The sequence below is a fragment of the Adiantum capillus-veneris genome, chromosome 7 (genome assembly GCF_014529385.1).
Source record: "Adiantum capillus-veneris isolate H3 chromosome 7, ASM1452938v2, whole genome shotgun sequence".
Taxonomy (NCBI): domain Eukaryota; kingdom Viridiplantae; phylum Streptophyta; class Polypodiopsida; order Polypodiales; family Pteridaceae; genus Adiantum; species Adiantum capillus-veneris.
Window position 1 is genome coordinate 19,862,744 of NC_140937.1, and position 14,207 is coordinate 19,876,950.

The 14,207-nt window shown below is 41.0% G+C and overlaps 1 protein-coding gene across 2 annotated transcripts in view; it reads left to right on the forward strand.

The window, feature by feature from the left end:
- Window positions 1–2,933: 2,933 nt before the first annotated feature.
- Window positions 2,934–14,207, forward strand: part of LOC147453524 (desmethyl-yatein O-methyltransferase-like) — a 25,713-nt gene continuing 14,439 nt past the window's right edge. Inside the window, exons 1-2 of one of the 2 annotated variants that reach the window (XM_086517158.1) lie at window positions 2,934–3,712; window positions 12,123–13,037. In XM_086517158.1, coding sequence (XP_086373284.1) covers window positions 2,986–3,712; window positions 12,123–12,664 — 1,269 coding nt within the window. In that variant the 5' untranslated portion in view covers window positions 2,934–2,985 and the 3' untranslated portion in view covers window positions 12,665–13,037. Of the gene's footprint in view, window positions 3,713–12,122; window positions 13,038–14,207 lie in introns of those variants that run through there. The other variant, XM_086517160.1, reaches the window with a different exon arrangement.

Sequence of the window (14,207 nt, forward strand, 5' to 3'; positions counted from 1 at the left end):
TTATTTCAATTTTAAAGTAATAAATGGATCTTTTTATTTCACCTTTCATTTCACATGTGAAGGTTTTGACTTGTCTTGTATTCTATTCTTTTAGAATGTTAAAGTAAAGCTTCACCTTGCATAATTCTAATAAATTCTAAAGATACATACACACACATATATTTATTTTTTTATTTATATTTATATTTATATTTACAAACACACATATATATTTATTTATTTATTTATATATTGATGATTTTTTTAATTTTGCATTTCATTTCACAACCTCACATCTTGACTTCTTTTGCATTCTATAACTTAATTGTAATCAATGTTTGAAAAATTCTTTTATTAAACGATCGTCGATCAACGTAGACCAGAAATACTAGCAAAAATTTAGAATTAGCATGACTTTTGAACTGTTTTCTCACATATTTCACCAATTTTTTTTATCTTTACCATGGTGTGCAACCAACTAGTTTTGATTTTCAACACGCTCACGGCTAAGCTGAGGCAATCCTTTCTTAAGTACTAATTCCAGTTGAACTCAACCTAATGATTTTATCACTTTCTTATTGTTTTAGAAAGCCATTGTGACCCTTTCACTTGTTATATATATAAAGAGGTGTCAACTTCACATTGGTACAGTTGTGTTTCTCTTCTACTTTATTTTTCCTTTAGCATTTTTTTGTCTTTAAAGCGACCCTTTCACTTGTTGTATATATAAAGAGGTGTCAACTTCACATTGGTACAATTGTGTTTCTCTTCTACTTTATTTTCCCTTTAGCAATTTTTTTGTCTTTAAAGCGTCATTGGACTATGGCCATACACTGTACGTGTAGAGAGTGGAATATTTTTTGGCATGCTAAAGACCTTAGTATTTATATGGATGAAGGTCATTCAATTCCATTTGTGAGACATGTGTTCCTCAAGAAACTTCAAAAGTCTTGAAGAAAAAGACTCGTGTCCTTTCAAATGTTATTTGTCAAAGCTATTTGTCAAAGCTGCATTCATGTTTTGCTTGAAAAGGCTCTAGAAAACAAAGGAATAAAGTCCATAGGAGTTTGATCCATGATGTGAAGTATTAATTCAATATTTGTTTTTTAACATTTTGATTTATAAAAATTATTTTCGTTCAAGGACTTCACAAAAATTTATTTCAATATAGTGTTTGATTATTTTCTATGCTTATTGACTCTATTTCTTTATAAAGACATTAAAATATTCTTTTGTTTTAATTTTTTAATGTGTCTTTTTTTTTTTCATCTTATTTTGGTTTCAAATTATAATGATGATGTGCACCTTTCACTCTATTATTTGTATAAATTACCAAAATACCCCTCTAATTTGTAGAAATTTCCAAGATATCTATCAAGTTTCAAAAATTCTTGAAATACCCGTGTATCTATTTGGGTTGAATTGTTCAAGATTTATTAATCTTTATTTCTTTTTTACGATTGAGATCTGTTTTTGAATGCTTAGCATGTCACAAATTATCTTACAAAAAAGGCAATTATGTCTAAAAATAATGAAGTAATTAATCTCCAAATCCTACATAACCAACTCAAATTCTAGTTTTAGCATCTTGTATCGATAGACAATCAGTCTTCTTATTTAATCTCACAACCAAGTGTATTTTGGGATTTTGAAAAATTTGAAGGGTATTTTGAAAATTTATGACAATATATTGAGAGTATTTTGAGAATTTTCACAAAGTAGAGGGGTATTTTGGTAGACCATTTGTGATTATGTATGTATAATGGATATTATAATTTTATACTAAAGCACAACAAAAATTCCATGTGATTTTAGGCACTCATTGAAACTTATTCTTCATTGATCTCATCCTCCCCTTAACTTAGCAGGCCTTCGTGTTTCCTCACCTTGTTTTGTAAAGCCATTAGGATAAGTTACATTATGCCATACAAAGTTTATTAGAGTTTCCTCTTCTTGCTCACTAAGAGAGGGAGGAATAAGAGAAAACAAGATAATCTCAAAATATTCTTCTTCTTATTTTCTCTCTCTCTCTCTCTCTCTCTCTCTCTCTCTCTCTCTCTCTCTCTCTCTCTCTCTCTGATGTCTACAAATTAGTTTCTTCGCACACACACATGAGAAGTTTTAATATCATACAAGACCTTGTAGATCTATCTGACAAATCTTGATATCAAGACGTGCTACTAGACATGGAGAGTCTTTTGTTGGCACTGCCTTTTGACAGAAAGGGAGGGTGTATGCCAAGGGAGTTTCATCTTGTGTACAAGGGAGTACCCTTCAAATATTAGAAGGTATGTTTTATTTTTTCTTCTCTTTAATCCATAGTCTCTCTTCTTCTTCTTCTTCTTCTTCTTCTTCTTCTTCTTTCTCTCTCTCTCTCTCTCTCTCTCTCTCTCTCTCTCTCTCTCTCTCTCTCTCTCTCTCTCTCTCCGCTCCGTCTGATTGGAGTGAAAGGCAATGCCACCGTATGTCTTGAGACGCCTTGTTGTGGCAGAGGGCACTATTTGTTTTCAAAATAGAATGGAGACTCATCAGAGTGACATCGCATGCCTACAAAACGAACCACTTATTGCAATGAAATTGAAAAAGATTCCTGCTAAGGCTATGGTCACGCGAGGCTTAGTTTTTTGTAAGATGAGCCGGCAAAGTTTGACGTGAGGCAGCTTTTCATAGGTGTCCACCGGCTTCGTACGCTAACTATGCCTAAAAATGCATAGTCGCACAACTATGCCCACCCATTGCCGGTCAGCGCTAGCTTTCTCTCTCCTACTTGCACCTTGCTCTTCCTCTCTCTCTACCTGGACGCGCTGAGCTCCTATCAGAGACTGTCGGGGCTTAGTTCTAACTAAGCCTCACGTGACCATCCCCTAAAAGAAAACGATGGACCTGTGGAAAGTGCTTGTCTGACGTGCCACGCTATTGAGTGGCGAATGTCTTCCTCACTCTCCCTCTCTCTCTCTCTCTCTCTCTCTCTCTCTCACACACACACACACACACACAGAAGACACGATGAGCCCAAGCCCTTCTGAAGCAGAAGAATCAGGTAATTGCTCGAGGACCATGGAGGTAAGCATGCTGGGTGTGCTGCCCATGGCGCTTAAGGCAGCGGTGGAGCTGAACGTGATGGACATCCTGGCGCAACATGCAGGCGCAGAGGCAGAAGGTGATGGCTACTTATCCGCAGCCCAAATAGCAGCTCATCTGGAAGGGCGAACAGCGTCAGTGGAGGAGGCGGCATCGGCACTGGATCGAATCCTGCGAGTGCTGGCAAGCTACGGCCTGCTGGCCTCGACCACGAAGGCGACAGGGCCAAAAACAAGCTATGGCCTCCCGGCGGCCACCTCCCGTTTCCTGCGGTCGACGTCGTCGACCTCCATCGCCCCCTTCGTTCTCCTCTTGCAGCATCCCGTCTTCTGGCAGACTTACAACAAATTCCACACCGCCGTCTTGCACGGTGGTGACCTCTTCGCCAGAGTTCATGGCCTCAAAGCCTTCTCTCTCATCCAAACTGACGCCGCCTTCAATCAACTCTTCCATCACGCCATGCTTGCTCTCTCCCACTTGGTCATGAACGACCTGCTGGCTATCTACCATGGCTTCCAGGCTTTCCGTAGCATTGTCGACGTTGGCGGCGGTCTTGGTGCTTGCTTGAGCCTCATTACCTCTAAATATCCTCACATCAAGGGAACCAACTTCGACCTTCCCCACGTCGTTGCTGGAGCCCCCACCTATCCAGGTGCATGTCTATCTTCCCTTCATTTAACAAAAAAAAAAACTACCCATTTGTCTTCTACTAAAGCACTCATTCAATCTCTCATCATGGTCTTCACTCGAACAGCAAGTCTCGTCTTAGAGGAGCTATAAAATTAAAAGCAAAACACCAATTAAACTTTTTATACAAAGAATGTATCACAAGAATAGATAGCGCACGGTTGACGTTAGTGCCATACGAAAGTATGATGAAGAGTCGATCAACAATATGTCTTTCCAAATTCCATAAGAAAACAAAAGTTGTGTCCTACCTCATAGCTCATTTCCTACTACGAAGTCATGATATTCAAAAACAAATTAAGGAGCTTGAAATTTCTCTTTGATAGTTCTTGTAATTTCGGAACGAGATGTCACACGCACAGTGAGAGTAGACGTTGTGTGGGTGGAGTAGGGCTCTGAACGAGCTACTCCTTATTGTTGTATATATGTACACACAATAAGGTAAGTAATGGGCAACCACCCATAGCTTGAGCGGTCGAGAAAGGTTCAGACGCCTTTCCCTTAGCAATCTCCCACTTAAAGACAAATGTATTGATAAGTGGGTCCTATTAGCAAAACTACTAGTATGTACAAGAAAACAGCTGAGAGACTCTCTCAAACTACACCCACTGGCTTGCTCAATTGATCTACATGCAATCGTATCGGCTCTATTGATAGGCGAGCGTGTGTATCCATCCTAGAGCCTGCATGTAAATCCCGCAAACACTCTATATGGTCTGCAAAACTCCACTATGCATCATTATAGTGCCAGTCATCATACAACTAACAATCCCTATTGCAAATGCTCCCACTGCAGCTGTTAGGTTGGGCCTCGATACTAGTAGGTCGTACATGAGATGCCCAAACACTAACAAAATTTGTGTAAACCTGGTTGTACTCATCTTCCCTATGCTATCTGTAATCACAACATCATCAAGACTACCCAGCGTGTATGGATGTGTCAACGTCGACACTAGGATGTCTACGTCATAGGCAAAACTGTACATCCTGGAACCACCTCATCAGCCTCTAGCATGAGCATATCAAAGAAATCCATGTCTGTCATCTTTGCTTGTGTCTCCAGGGAGGAAACCTGCTCTACCTCTGTGTGTACAAACTCTGACAACACCTGATGTGTCTCACTAGAGCACTGTCACTATACCTTTGTCTCTACGGAGTCTACTGGCACATCTTGCACAGCTAAATACTCTATCTCGTGAGCATGGTGGAGCTCACCTGCGAATGAGACACGTCTTGTCTCTTGCTCAAAGCATGCCAGCAACAATATCGACATTATGATGTCTCAAACCTCATATACATGCATAGGATATACCAAGCCACCATGAGCTCCTCTGGAAATCACTAATAATGATCCGTAATGAATTCGGAAAGAGTGCTCTCTAAGCAATGTCTAACACCCACAATTTGTTAATTTTCTCGCATATATCGGCAACTATGACATCGCCGTCTCTCTTGAGTCATCACTGTAGACTCTAAATTGTCACACATATCTGCAATATGGATGCCAAAAGACTAAATCTATGGTGATAAATCTTGAGAGAAATCTGGCAGAGCCTCCCTTGTAAATTGAGCAAAAAACTCAAGCACAATCTCTACCATAAACCATGCCAAACTGGCAACAAAGTGGAAGATCACTTGATCACTACACAATCATGGAAACCATGATCAAGCGCATCAAACCCGATGCTCGCATATGCATAAAACCAGCATCACAATCCGTTATATTTGTAAGCATACAACTAGGACAAACAGCTCAATCGAGCGTAAAGAGCATAACCATATATGCAAGTAGTGAGCAAACTAGCTCAAAACGCATCCCACAAGAGAAACTGCTTGCAAAAAAATCTATGAAACCTGTGATTGTCTGTCTATAGCCACATATGGATATGCAATCCTCACTCCTACAAGAGTGGATACAAGAACATTAATTGTGTCCAAGCTGACAAAACCTGTCAAAGTGGGAGTCAAACTGAACCACTAAACCGTCAGAGAGCATAACCATAGATACGCATGGAACATGGTAAGAATCTGAGAAAGATTTGACAGAGTTTCCTTTGAAAACTGAGTGAAAACTCAAAAAATCTAACCAATAGCATAAAGCATACAGACACTCAGAATCTCAGTAAACAAATTCACAAATGATATACATAAAATGCCAAAATCCTGGCAAACAAGCCCACTCCTAAACGAGCGGCCCTATGGATCTGTACCTATCTAACTACGTTGTAAACCTGTGAACCCGGTACCTACAAACTATACCTAGCTCAAGCTGTATTTGCAAAATGCATACATAGCATAGGCTGCACAAAATCGTGCTAAAACCACCCTTTGGAATGCCCCACATAATCCTACATAGTCTACACTCCAAGAAAGTGCAAATTGTGAGCAAAACATTTGGAATTTAGCACGCTATCTCATTGGTTGAAAAACATGTCGACCAGAAACAAAACTGTGCACATCTGTTGAGCAAGGTAATTACCATACATTATGTGCAAGCCACAAATGGCTGCAAGTACACAATCAGATTAATCTAGCAAGCTCAAGAGAGCAAGGGTGTGTCACTCACAGCTCTACGCTCGCCTTTGTGGAGGATTACTCGCCGCGAAGAAGAGGGAGCTACCGCTATGCTGCGCTCAACCGCCTCACCCCGTCACCGCGCCATTGCAATGCTCTCTCTCTCTCTCTCTCTCTCTCTCTCTCTCTCTCTCTCTCTCTCTCTCTCTCTCTCGTACACACACACACACGCACACACACACAAGGAGATGAAGAAAAGATGGAGATGGAGCAAGAGCACTCTTCAATTGCACAAATGAGAGAATGAATAATTTTTAGGTTTAGGTGACTTTTATATGAGCTCTCCCATTCACACTTGGGCGCCCATACTTAGCCAACTAACCCTTGAATGTTCCAGTTAGAGTGGGCCTCTCATCGGCGATCACTCTTACCCTTTTCCTATTGGACCGACAAGCCCGGCCCTTGACTACTAGAAGTGGACGCCGGTGGTTAACATGGCCCCTTCCGGATGTAGATTCCACCCTCGGAATATAACAGTGCAACATCGGGATCCACAACAGAAGAAAAACAAGATTGTGAAAGCTCAAAGGCAGCATGTGCAGGCGTGCAATAAGTGAGATGCATACATGATATTCTAGGAAATGCAAATAAAAAATCATGAATTGTAACATTGCCAACTAGAACAAGCGTAGTACCTGAATAAAATACAATTGAGTTAAGGTCTATTAGGTTGACGTTAAGAGAAGTACACAACAGCTAGGACTAAAGTAAGTACTAGATTGACCAACGTTGGTCAAGGAAAGAAGGGTAAGAGGGAAATAATTCAATAGGCTGATGTGAATGAAGACTCGAACCTTCCTTGGGTAAATCATACTTTAAAAGGATGTCATCACTTTTTGGAACCAGTAATTCCAAATGTTAATAGGTGAGGATTTTAGCCAATAGTTCTCTATTATCTTGGGTGCCTCATCAAGTTGCAAGGTGGTAAGGTACTCTCCCATGAACGAACTTGAAGTAGTGCATCAGGTAATAATTGAACAATTGGAGGTGTCAAATCTTTTGTAGCTTCATGGAGGCTACCTATGGTAGGTGGAGGTTGTGTAGAAGATTTTACCTCTGGATGCATTACATTAGGAGCTAGAAGCTTCATGGAACTCCCCCTTTCTTGAGCTAACCTGAATAAATTGGTTTGCCTTGGAATCCAAACTAGCTCTGGAATAGGTGTGTAGCATTCTGTGATCTTTCCCTTCCCACTGTCTTCCATGGGCTTTGGAATCACAAGGTTTGACTCACATGGTTTTGTAGTGGATAGGGAAGGACATGATTTATGTTTAGGTACCCAAATTTGATCATTTCCATCACAGTAGCCTTGGGCTTCTAACAATTGTTTGGGAATCCAACATGATTTGGTTTTCACCTTCTTAACCTGAGTGGACGCCTTCCTTTGAGGTTTCCTTTGTGAATTAACCTGAACCATAGGGGGTCCGATAACAGTACCTTGGGGACCCATTGATATGTACCCTTGGTCAGATCACATAGAGCCTTTGATGTAGCATTGTCAGTCGTAGCCATGGAAGTTGAAGCTTTAGAAGGTTGTGCTACTGGCAAGGATGTTGTGACTTTTTGGATTGGCAATATGTTTTTGTTTTTTGTGTTATGAAGAGGTGAGATTTCAGGTGTTATTCCTTGAGCCGTAGGGCGACGAGTTGGTTTCTACGTCGTGATACTCCCTATCTCCCAATCGATATTACATTTGATAGCAGACATCCATTTGTGCCCCAGGTTTATTACCTTCCATAGTACCAACAGGCATGACCAAAAAGCTTTGAACCACGGTTTCATTGTCATAAATAACAGGAATGTGTAGGATTCCAAGAACATTGGTCTTCTTCTTATTGACACCCTTGACTTGGATGGTGCTTGTGGATAGGGGTGGTTTTCCTAACTGACACCAAACTCCATAAGATAACATCTATGTTGAGCTCCTGTATCCAATAATGCGTTATATAGTATTCTCCCATAGAGGCTATTTAGTTCAATTGGATATCATAGAGGTGGCTCAAATTCCAATGAATCATCATCACTATCTTCAAAAAACGCTTCCGTGATTCCCAGATTAGCCTCTCGTTGGCATTTAAGACGTTGTTGTCTTTCTTGAGCCTCAACTCTTGCTTGGATCTTTTTAAGCTCTGTCTGTTCTTTGGCTGCTTTCTTTTCATTTATTCTAGCACGCACATTTGCTTGATATCATCGCCTCTTACATCTCTTACTCTTCTTGTCTAATTTTTTATTACGGCCGATCTCTAATGAAGAGTCACTAGATGAATCGCTACTTATGTCTTGTGCTCCCTTGGATAGATTGTCATATTCTAGGGTACCATTGCGCCTTGAATGGTTTGTCCCCACATTTTCACTAAGATTTAACTCAGATTCTTCATCCTTAGAGTCAATTTCAATTGATTATTCTGACCCCAAATCGTGTGGGCTATAGTCTTGTGAGACGCTACTGGTTCCAATGCCAGTCAAACCTTCATCTTGTAGGTCATTAGAAGCTAAATGCATTGCTTCGAGCATATTTAAGGGTATGAGTGGTGGCATTTCATCCCCCTTAGGTGTTACCCTAGTTGTCCCCCTATTTCCCCAAGTGTATATGGTTGCTGCTAAGTGGACCCAATCCACATTGTCCGACTCAACCATCCCACGTAGTACATCCATATAAAGAGAATCTTCCCCAACATCAATGTCCACTTTACATGTGTAACAATACTGCAATGGGGCCAAGTAAACTGTGGTGTCAGATCTATGATCAATTATAAACTTGTTTCCTAGAGGATGTGCTCGACCAATTAGAAGATCCACTCGAATGACAAATCTTGGAACTGCAAGTAGACATGGTTTTTAGACCAGCCATGCACTATTTTTGCTTCCCTCGTGAAAGGACGTCCTAAGATCATCTCAGATGCCATAGTGTGCTTAGAGAAATCCATAACAATGAAGGTATTTCTTATTTTATGTCCAAAGACCTTGATCTTGAGATCTTCTAGCATCCCAATAGGTTTAACAATAGACCCATTGGCCATCTTTACTACTATGGTTGTGGTCCCAAGGTGAGGTCTTCCCATAGATTCCCATTAATTTTTAGTCACAATGCTAACCCCAGTGCCACCATCAAGGATTCTCTTCACAGTTAATCCCTTGGTAGTGATTGATATGGTTGCATTGGATTCATTGCCCTCAAAGTATTGTCCCAACTTGTTAACAAGTATTTCTGCAACAGGGTTCTCATCTAGGTTGGGGTTGTGGATCTAAGTGTTCCTCCTCTATTGGCATCTCCCTAGGTCCATCCATATGTGAAAATTGTGGTAGCCCGACCTTCAATTCTCCATTGAGGAAAGCTCGAAGAGCTAAGAATAGCTCAGGGTCTCATTATAGTTTGGACATGATGGTGGTTCTAACTTATGAAGCCATGAAATCCATCAATTTGGTAATATTTAACGGCACCTTTTGGGCTTCAGTCCCTTGACATGGGGAAGATGGGAGCTCCATTTCTTCGATAGGGTCAGGTAGTCCCTCTATAAACATTCTTTCCAAAAAGAAGTAAGTACGCCCACTTTCCCATGACTTTAAGTCACTTTCTTCTTGGATGACACTAGGTATGGCTAGGGATCTATGGACTTTGTGAGGTTGTTGTTGCGTAGGGAACAGTGTGTCTATAATCTAGATCTGCCTAGTGCTAGTTCTAGATCCCTTTAGGTATCTTCTACCAAACTCCTTAATTTCTTGACTCGCTTGATCTCCTTTGTAGGGTTTGGATAAGTTCCTATCTTCTTCTTGGATCCTTGCCATTGTGGCTCGATCTTCCTTGTTGGTTTCTTTCTTAGTGGTCGTTTTGCTCTCCATGGTTTCACGTGAATCAGAATCCTCTTCAACATCGTTCACATATACGGGACCATCACCATTCCCTATGTTGGTCTTTGAACTGGGGTCTGACTTCGCTGCTTTTTGCAATCTCTTCCTTCGTGTTTTCTTCTTCTTCTGAGATTGGGCAATTGATGTCGTGTCTCTTTTTTCAAGAATATAATTTTGTTTTTGGAGCATCGATCGTGTGAGTACGTTATCCGTACCATAGGTGTACTTTGTGATGGCTCCTTTGTAACCTTAATCAAGTTTAATGGCGTGATCTTTGGCGCATTTGGATTATTCGGACATTGGGCAATCAAATGATCTATGCCACATTGATTATACATGAGTATCGGCATTGTAGACATGCTCGCTTGATTGGTTTGCATTATTTTTTAGCCTGATAGGATACTCGCCACACGATGTGGACCTCCAGACTCATAGCATTGAAGAGGTGGTCTCTTGGCTTGGCAGTGTAATTGATATTTTGGCCTCTTGCAGCAAGAACAACTACTTGATAGACAGGTTTGACTTGTCCCTAATAGTCCTCCATGTAGTCTTGTGGACTTTCTTCAAGCGCATCAATCCCATAGGCAATAGTAGGGTCTATATCTTCCTCATAACCTTCCAAACAAGCAATAGATGACTCACAACCCACTTGATCCACACAAATTGATTCTCGGATGTGGTGGTTGTGGTCCTAGCACTAGAGTTGGTAAGGGTGTTGTTTGAACAACATTTTGGGCCCTAGGGACCATGTGTTGTGACGTTTGTTCAAGAGGTGGGGCAGGCATCAATGCAGGCACTCGAGGTGTGTCTGTCCATGCTAAGGTTGGTCTATTGGCCATCGCACGCTTAAATACTATGCAATCCTTAGCTTGATGACCATACCTCCCACACGCATTGCAATTCCCATTGAATTTTACTCTAAAAGTAGGACATTCACTGGTATTATGCGGCCCATAGCATACTGAGCACCATTGCAGCTCCCTTCTTGGATACATATGATTGTTTTGCAAAGTACAATTGTCTCTAAGACTCTCTTGAATCATTAGGAAATTTCAGAGGTCATTTGGAGGGCCATATGAAGAGAGAGAAAAATAGAGCGCGTCCAATGAGCATGAAGGCTACGTTACGTAGGAAAGTACGTGGAAAGACTCAAAAAATAGGAAAATAGCATAAAACTTTCACGAATCTAGGATTGTAGCATAGTAATTTCCTTCCTTTTACCGAGCTTTTAGGTGCTTGCATGTGGTCCCACTTCTGATATTCTCTTATGGTCATTAACGTACTGGAGGGTGACCATTAAGCCCGCACAAGATATTGGAATTCTAAAACACTTTCCCTCCATTAGAATGCTTTCAAAGTGAATCTCCCTCCACTAAAGCTTTTCTCTGAGAGCTATGGCGTCCACGTCTTCTCGCCCAAGAGGCTCCAGGTGTTTACTGTCTCTCACACCAACAACCAACAACTGCACTTTGCCTAGAAGGCCAAGTAGTAGCATATCCTCAATTACAATACCAGCTTCAATAAGTGCAGAGAACCAATGGGTTGGACAAAGGATAAACAAAGGTTCATGGGTCCTCATGCAACCAAGAAGACCCAAGAGGTCTAGTGGTATCAATGTTTACCGCTCAGCATGGAAGGCCAGAGTGTTGGATTTCAAAGTTGAAATCGGTAAAAGATGTGTAAAGGAAGTTCTTGTTCAGCATGTGTTTACCCATCCTGAGGTGATAGCAAATGGTGGAAATGTATCAGATATACATCAACCACGTTGCAATTGTAAGTACTCTTGACATGTGAACTTACTGATACTCTCATTATAACTTTTCTTATATATTTTGCAATGTTTCTCCCGCTTGTTATGAGTAATGTCTCCATTCTTCACAGCTCAATTACATTAGATTTGTCATTTGTACTTATTGATACTCTTAGTTTAACTCTTCTTATATATATTGCAGATGTTTATCCCTCTTCTTATGAGCAATGGGAGCCTGTGGAGTGCATAATAGGCCTCTTCCATGTTGTTCATGCCCACATTGGTTCTCTACAGTACTCAGAGAGGAGCAGCAAAAGACTGGCTGATGAGGGAATCTTTTTTTATGACCACTTTTACCAACTCAGCTCAGGGAATAAGAATGGCATGTTGGTGAAAGTGCCTCTACCAACCGATTGGAACACTGTGGACTGGCCAGTTCCCGAGGAAACAATGGTGGAGGCAATGCGAAGTAAGCTCTACAAGGATATACAAGGGTCTCTACGTAGCTCTATTCCTACCAAACTGGTTAGAATTGCAAACTTTTGTCCTATTGCACTCTTCATAGAGCTGTTTCATAGCTACAACATCCGAGTTACAAAAACTATGTTCATGTGCAAGTCATTTCAGCAGTCATCCTGTGACAAACTTCTTGACAAAGGATGGTATGCAAAGGAAGAGATTGGTTTACGGTGCGAGGTCGCGCTTGATACTCTAGTTGTCAAGTACATGATTGCAAGCCAATAACTGTTACTCTCGTTTTGGTATATGCGATCACAAATGCTAAATGGTAAGTACATTCCTATGGACCAGGTTTCTGCAGGTTTGGAAGATAATCCTACTGTGGATGTGGAAGTGATTGATAAAGAGCATGGCCTACTATTGGTGGTTACAATAAGGGAGCTATGCAGTCTTCATCATTTGTGAAATGACATCATTGAAGAGTCAATGGACAAGGATCTATCAGATTTTTCCTTTTTCCTAGCTGGCCGTAAGGTGATGCGGCGAAGGGAAAAAGATATTTTGTGCAAAGAGTTGGATGGTCGGGTTGAAGTAGTGTCAATGTAACAGATATTCTTGTGAACCCAAGTGTATACAAATTACTTTCAAGACATGAAGTTTATTGAGCTCATTTTTCAATTGTGCCCTGTGAAAAAGTGTGCTTGAAATACATTTCTTTACCACGTCAAATCTCTCTCTCTCTCTCTCTCTCTCTCTCTCTCTCTATATATATATATATATATATGTTAGACAAGACAAAGACATGATAGAAGAATCATCTTAATTCATTAGAAAGTACAAACTCGTCCGTGAACAATGGACTGAGATACAATTTCTGTAAGTATGGAATCAGAATGTCTTCAAGGTAAAAATCGAAGGAATGTCCCTCGAAAGAAGGTGGTGAGACAGTTGTTCCCGGCGGATTTAGTTCTCCCTTTTCAAGAGTATCATCAATTAGTAGTGTATTAGTTGCATCAAAGGGTACACCGATTTGGCTAAACGGTTTGTACAAAAGAGGTAAGTGTGGTTTTTTAGGGTGGTAGTGGCCCTCAACGGTAACGCATTTTCTTTGATCATACAAAAAGGCAAAATCTGACGTGTGAGCGTGGCATACACTGCAAACTATTGCAACTAGTGGCGACAAGTTTTGCCTTTGCATTGAAGACCATATGGCAACTCTGAAGCGCGGAAGAAGAAACTGAATAAATTCCTTGGTTCCTGGACAAACCACGACTCGACAAGTTCCCATCCGAAACGTTTGCAAATCCTCAAAGGGTCCTCTGTCACCGAGAGGCACCCGCATCAGCAGCAATCCATTGACGTCCAAGATAATCAACCTCTGTAAAAGGTGACAAGTACATATAAGTAGTTAGAAGCTGAACATATTTTGCCATACTTGAATAGACATTACCGGAACAACCGTATCTACAAGTAGCAAGGGTCCATACTGGGTCTCTGTAGTGTTCATGTCATTGTTGCTCTCCTCCGCTTTATCTTCATAGTCATCATTCACATCTTCATCAGGGGTCTCCCCCATGGCTCTTTCTGCCTCATTCAAGGTTTCCTCCAAGGTCTTTTCGTCTCCCTCGGTTGATCGGCTTGCCTCATACATCCTTGCCTCATCCATATCATTTTGCTCATCCCTAGGCCTGCTTTCCTCATCCATATCCTTTTGCTCATCTATAGGCCTGCTTTCCTCATCTTGGGTTTCAGCCATAGGCTCTTTTGGCTCCTCCACTGGCTGACTTGGCTCTTTCATTGTCTCCTCTGGTTGTACCTTAGCACCTTC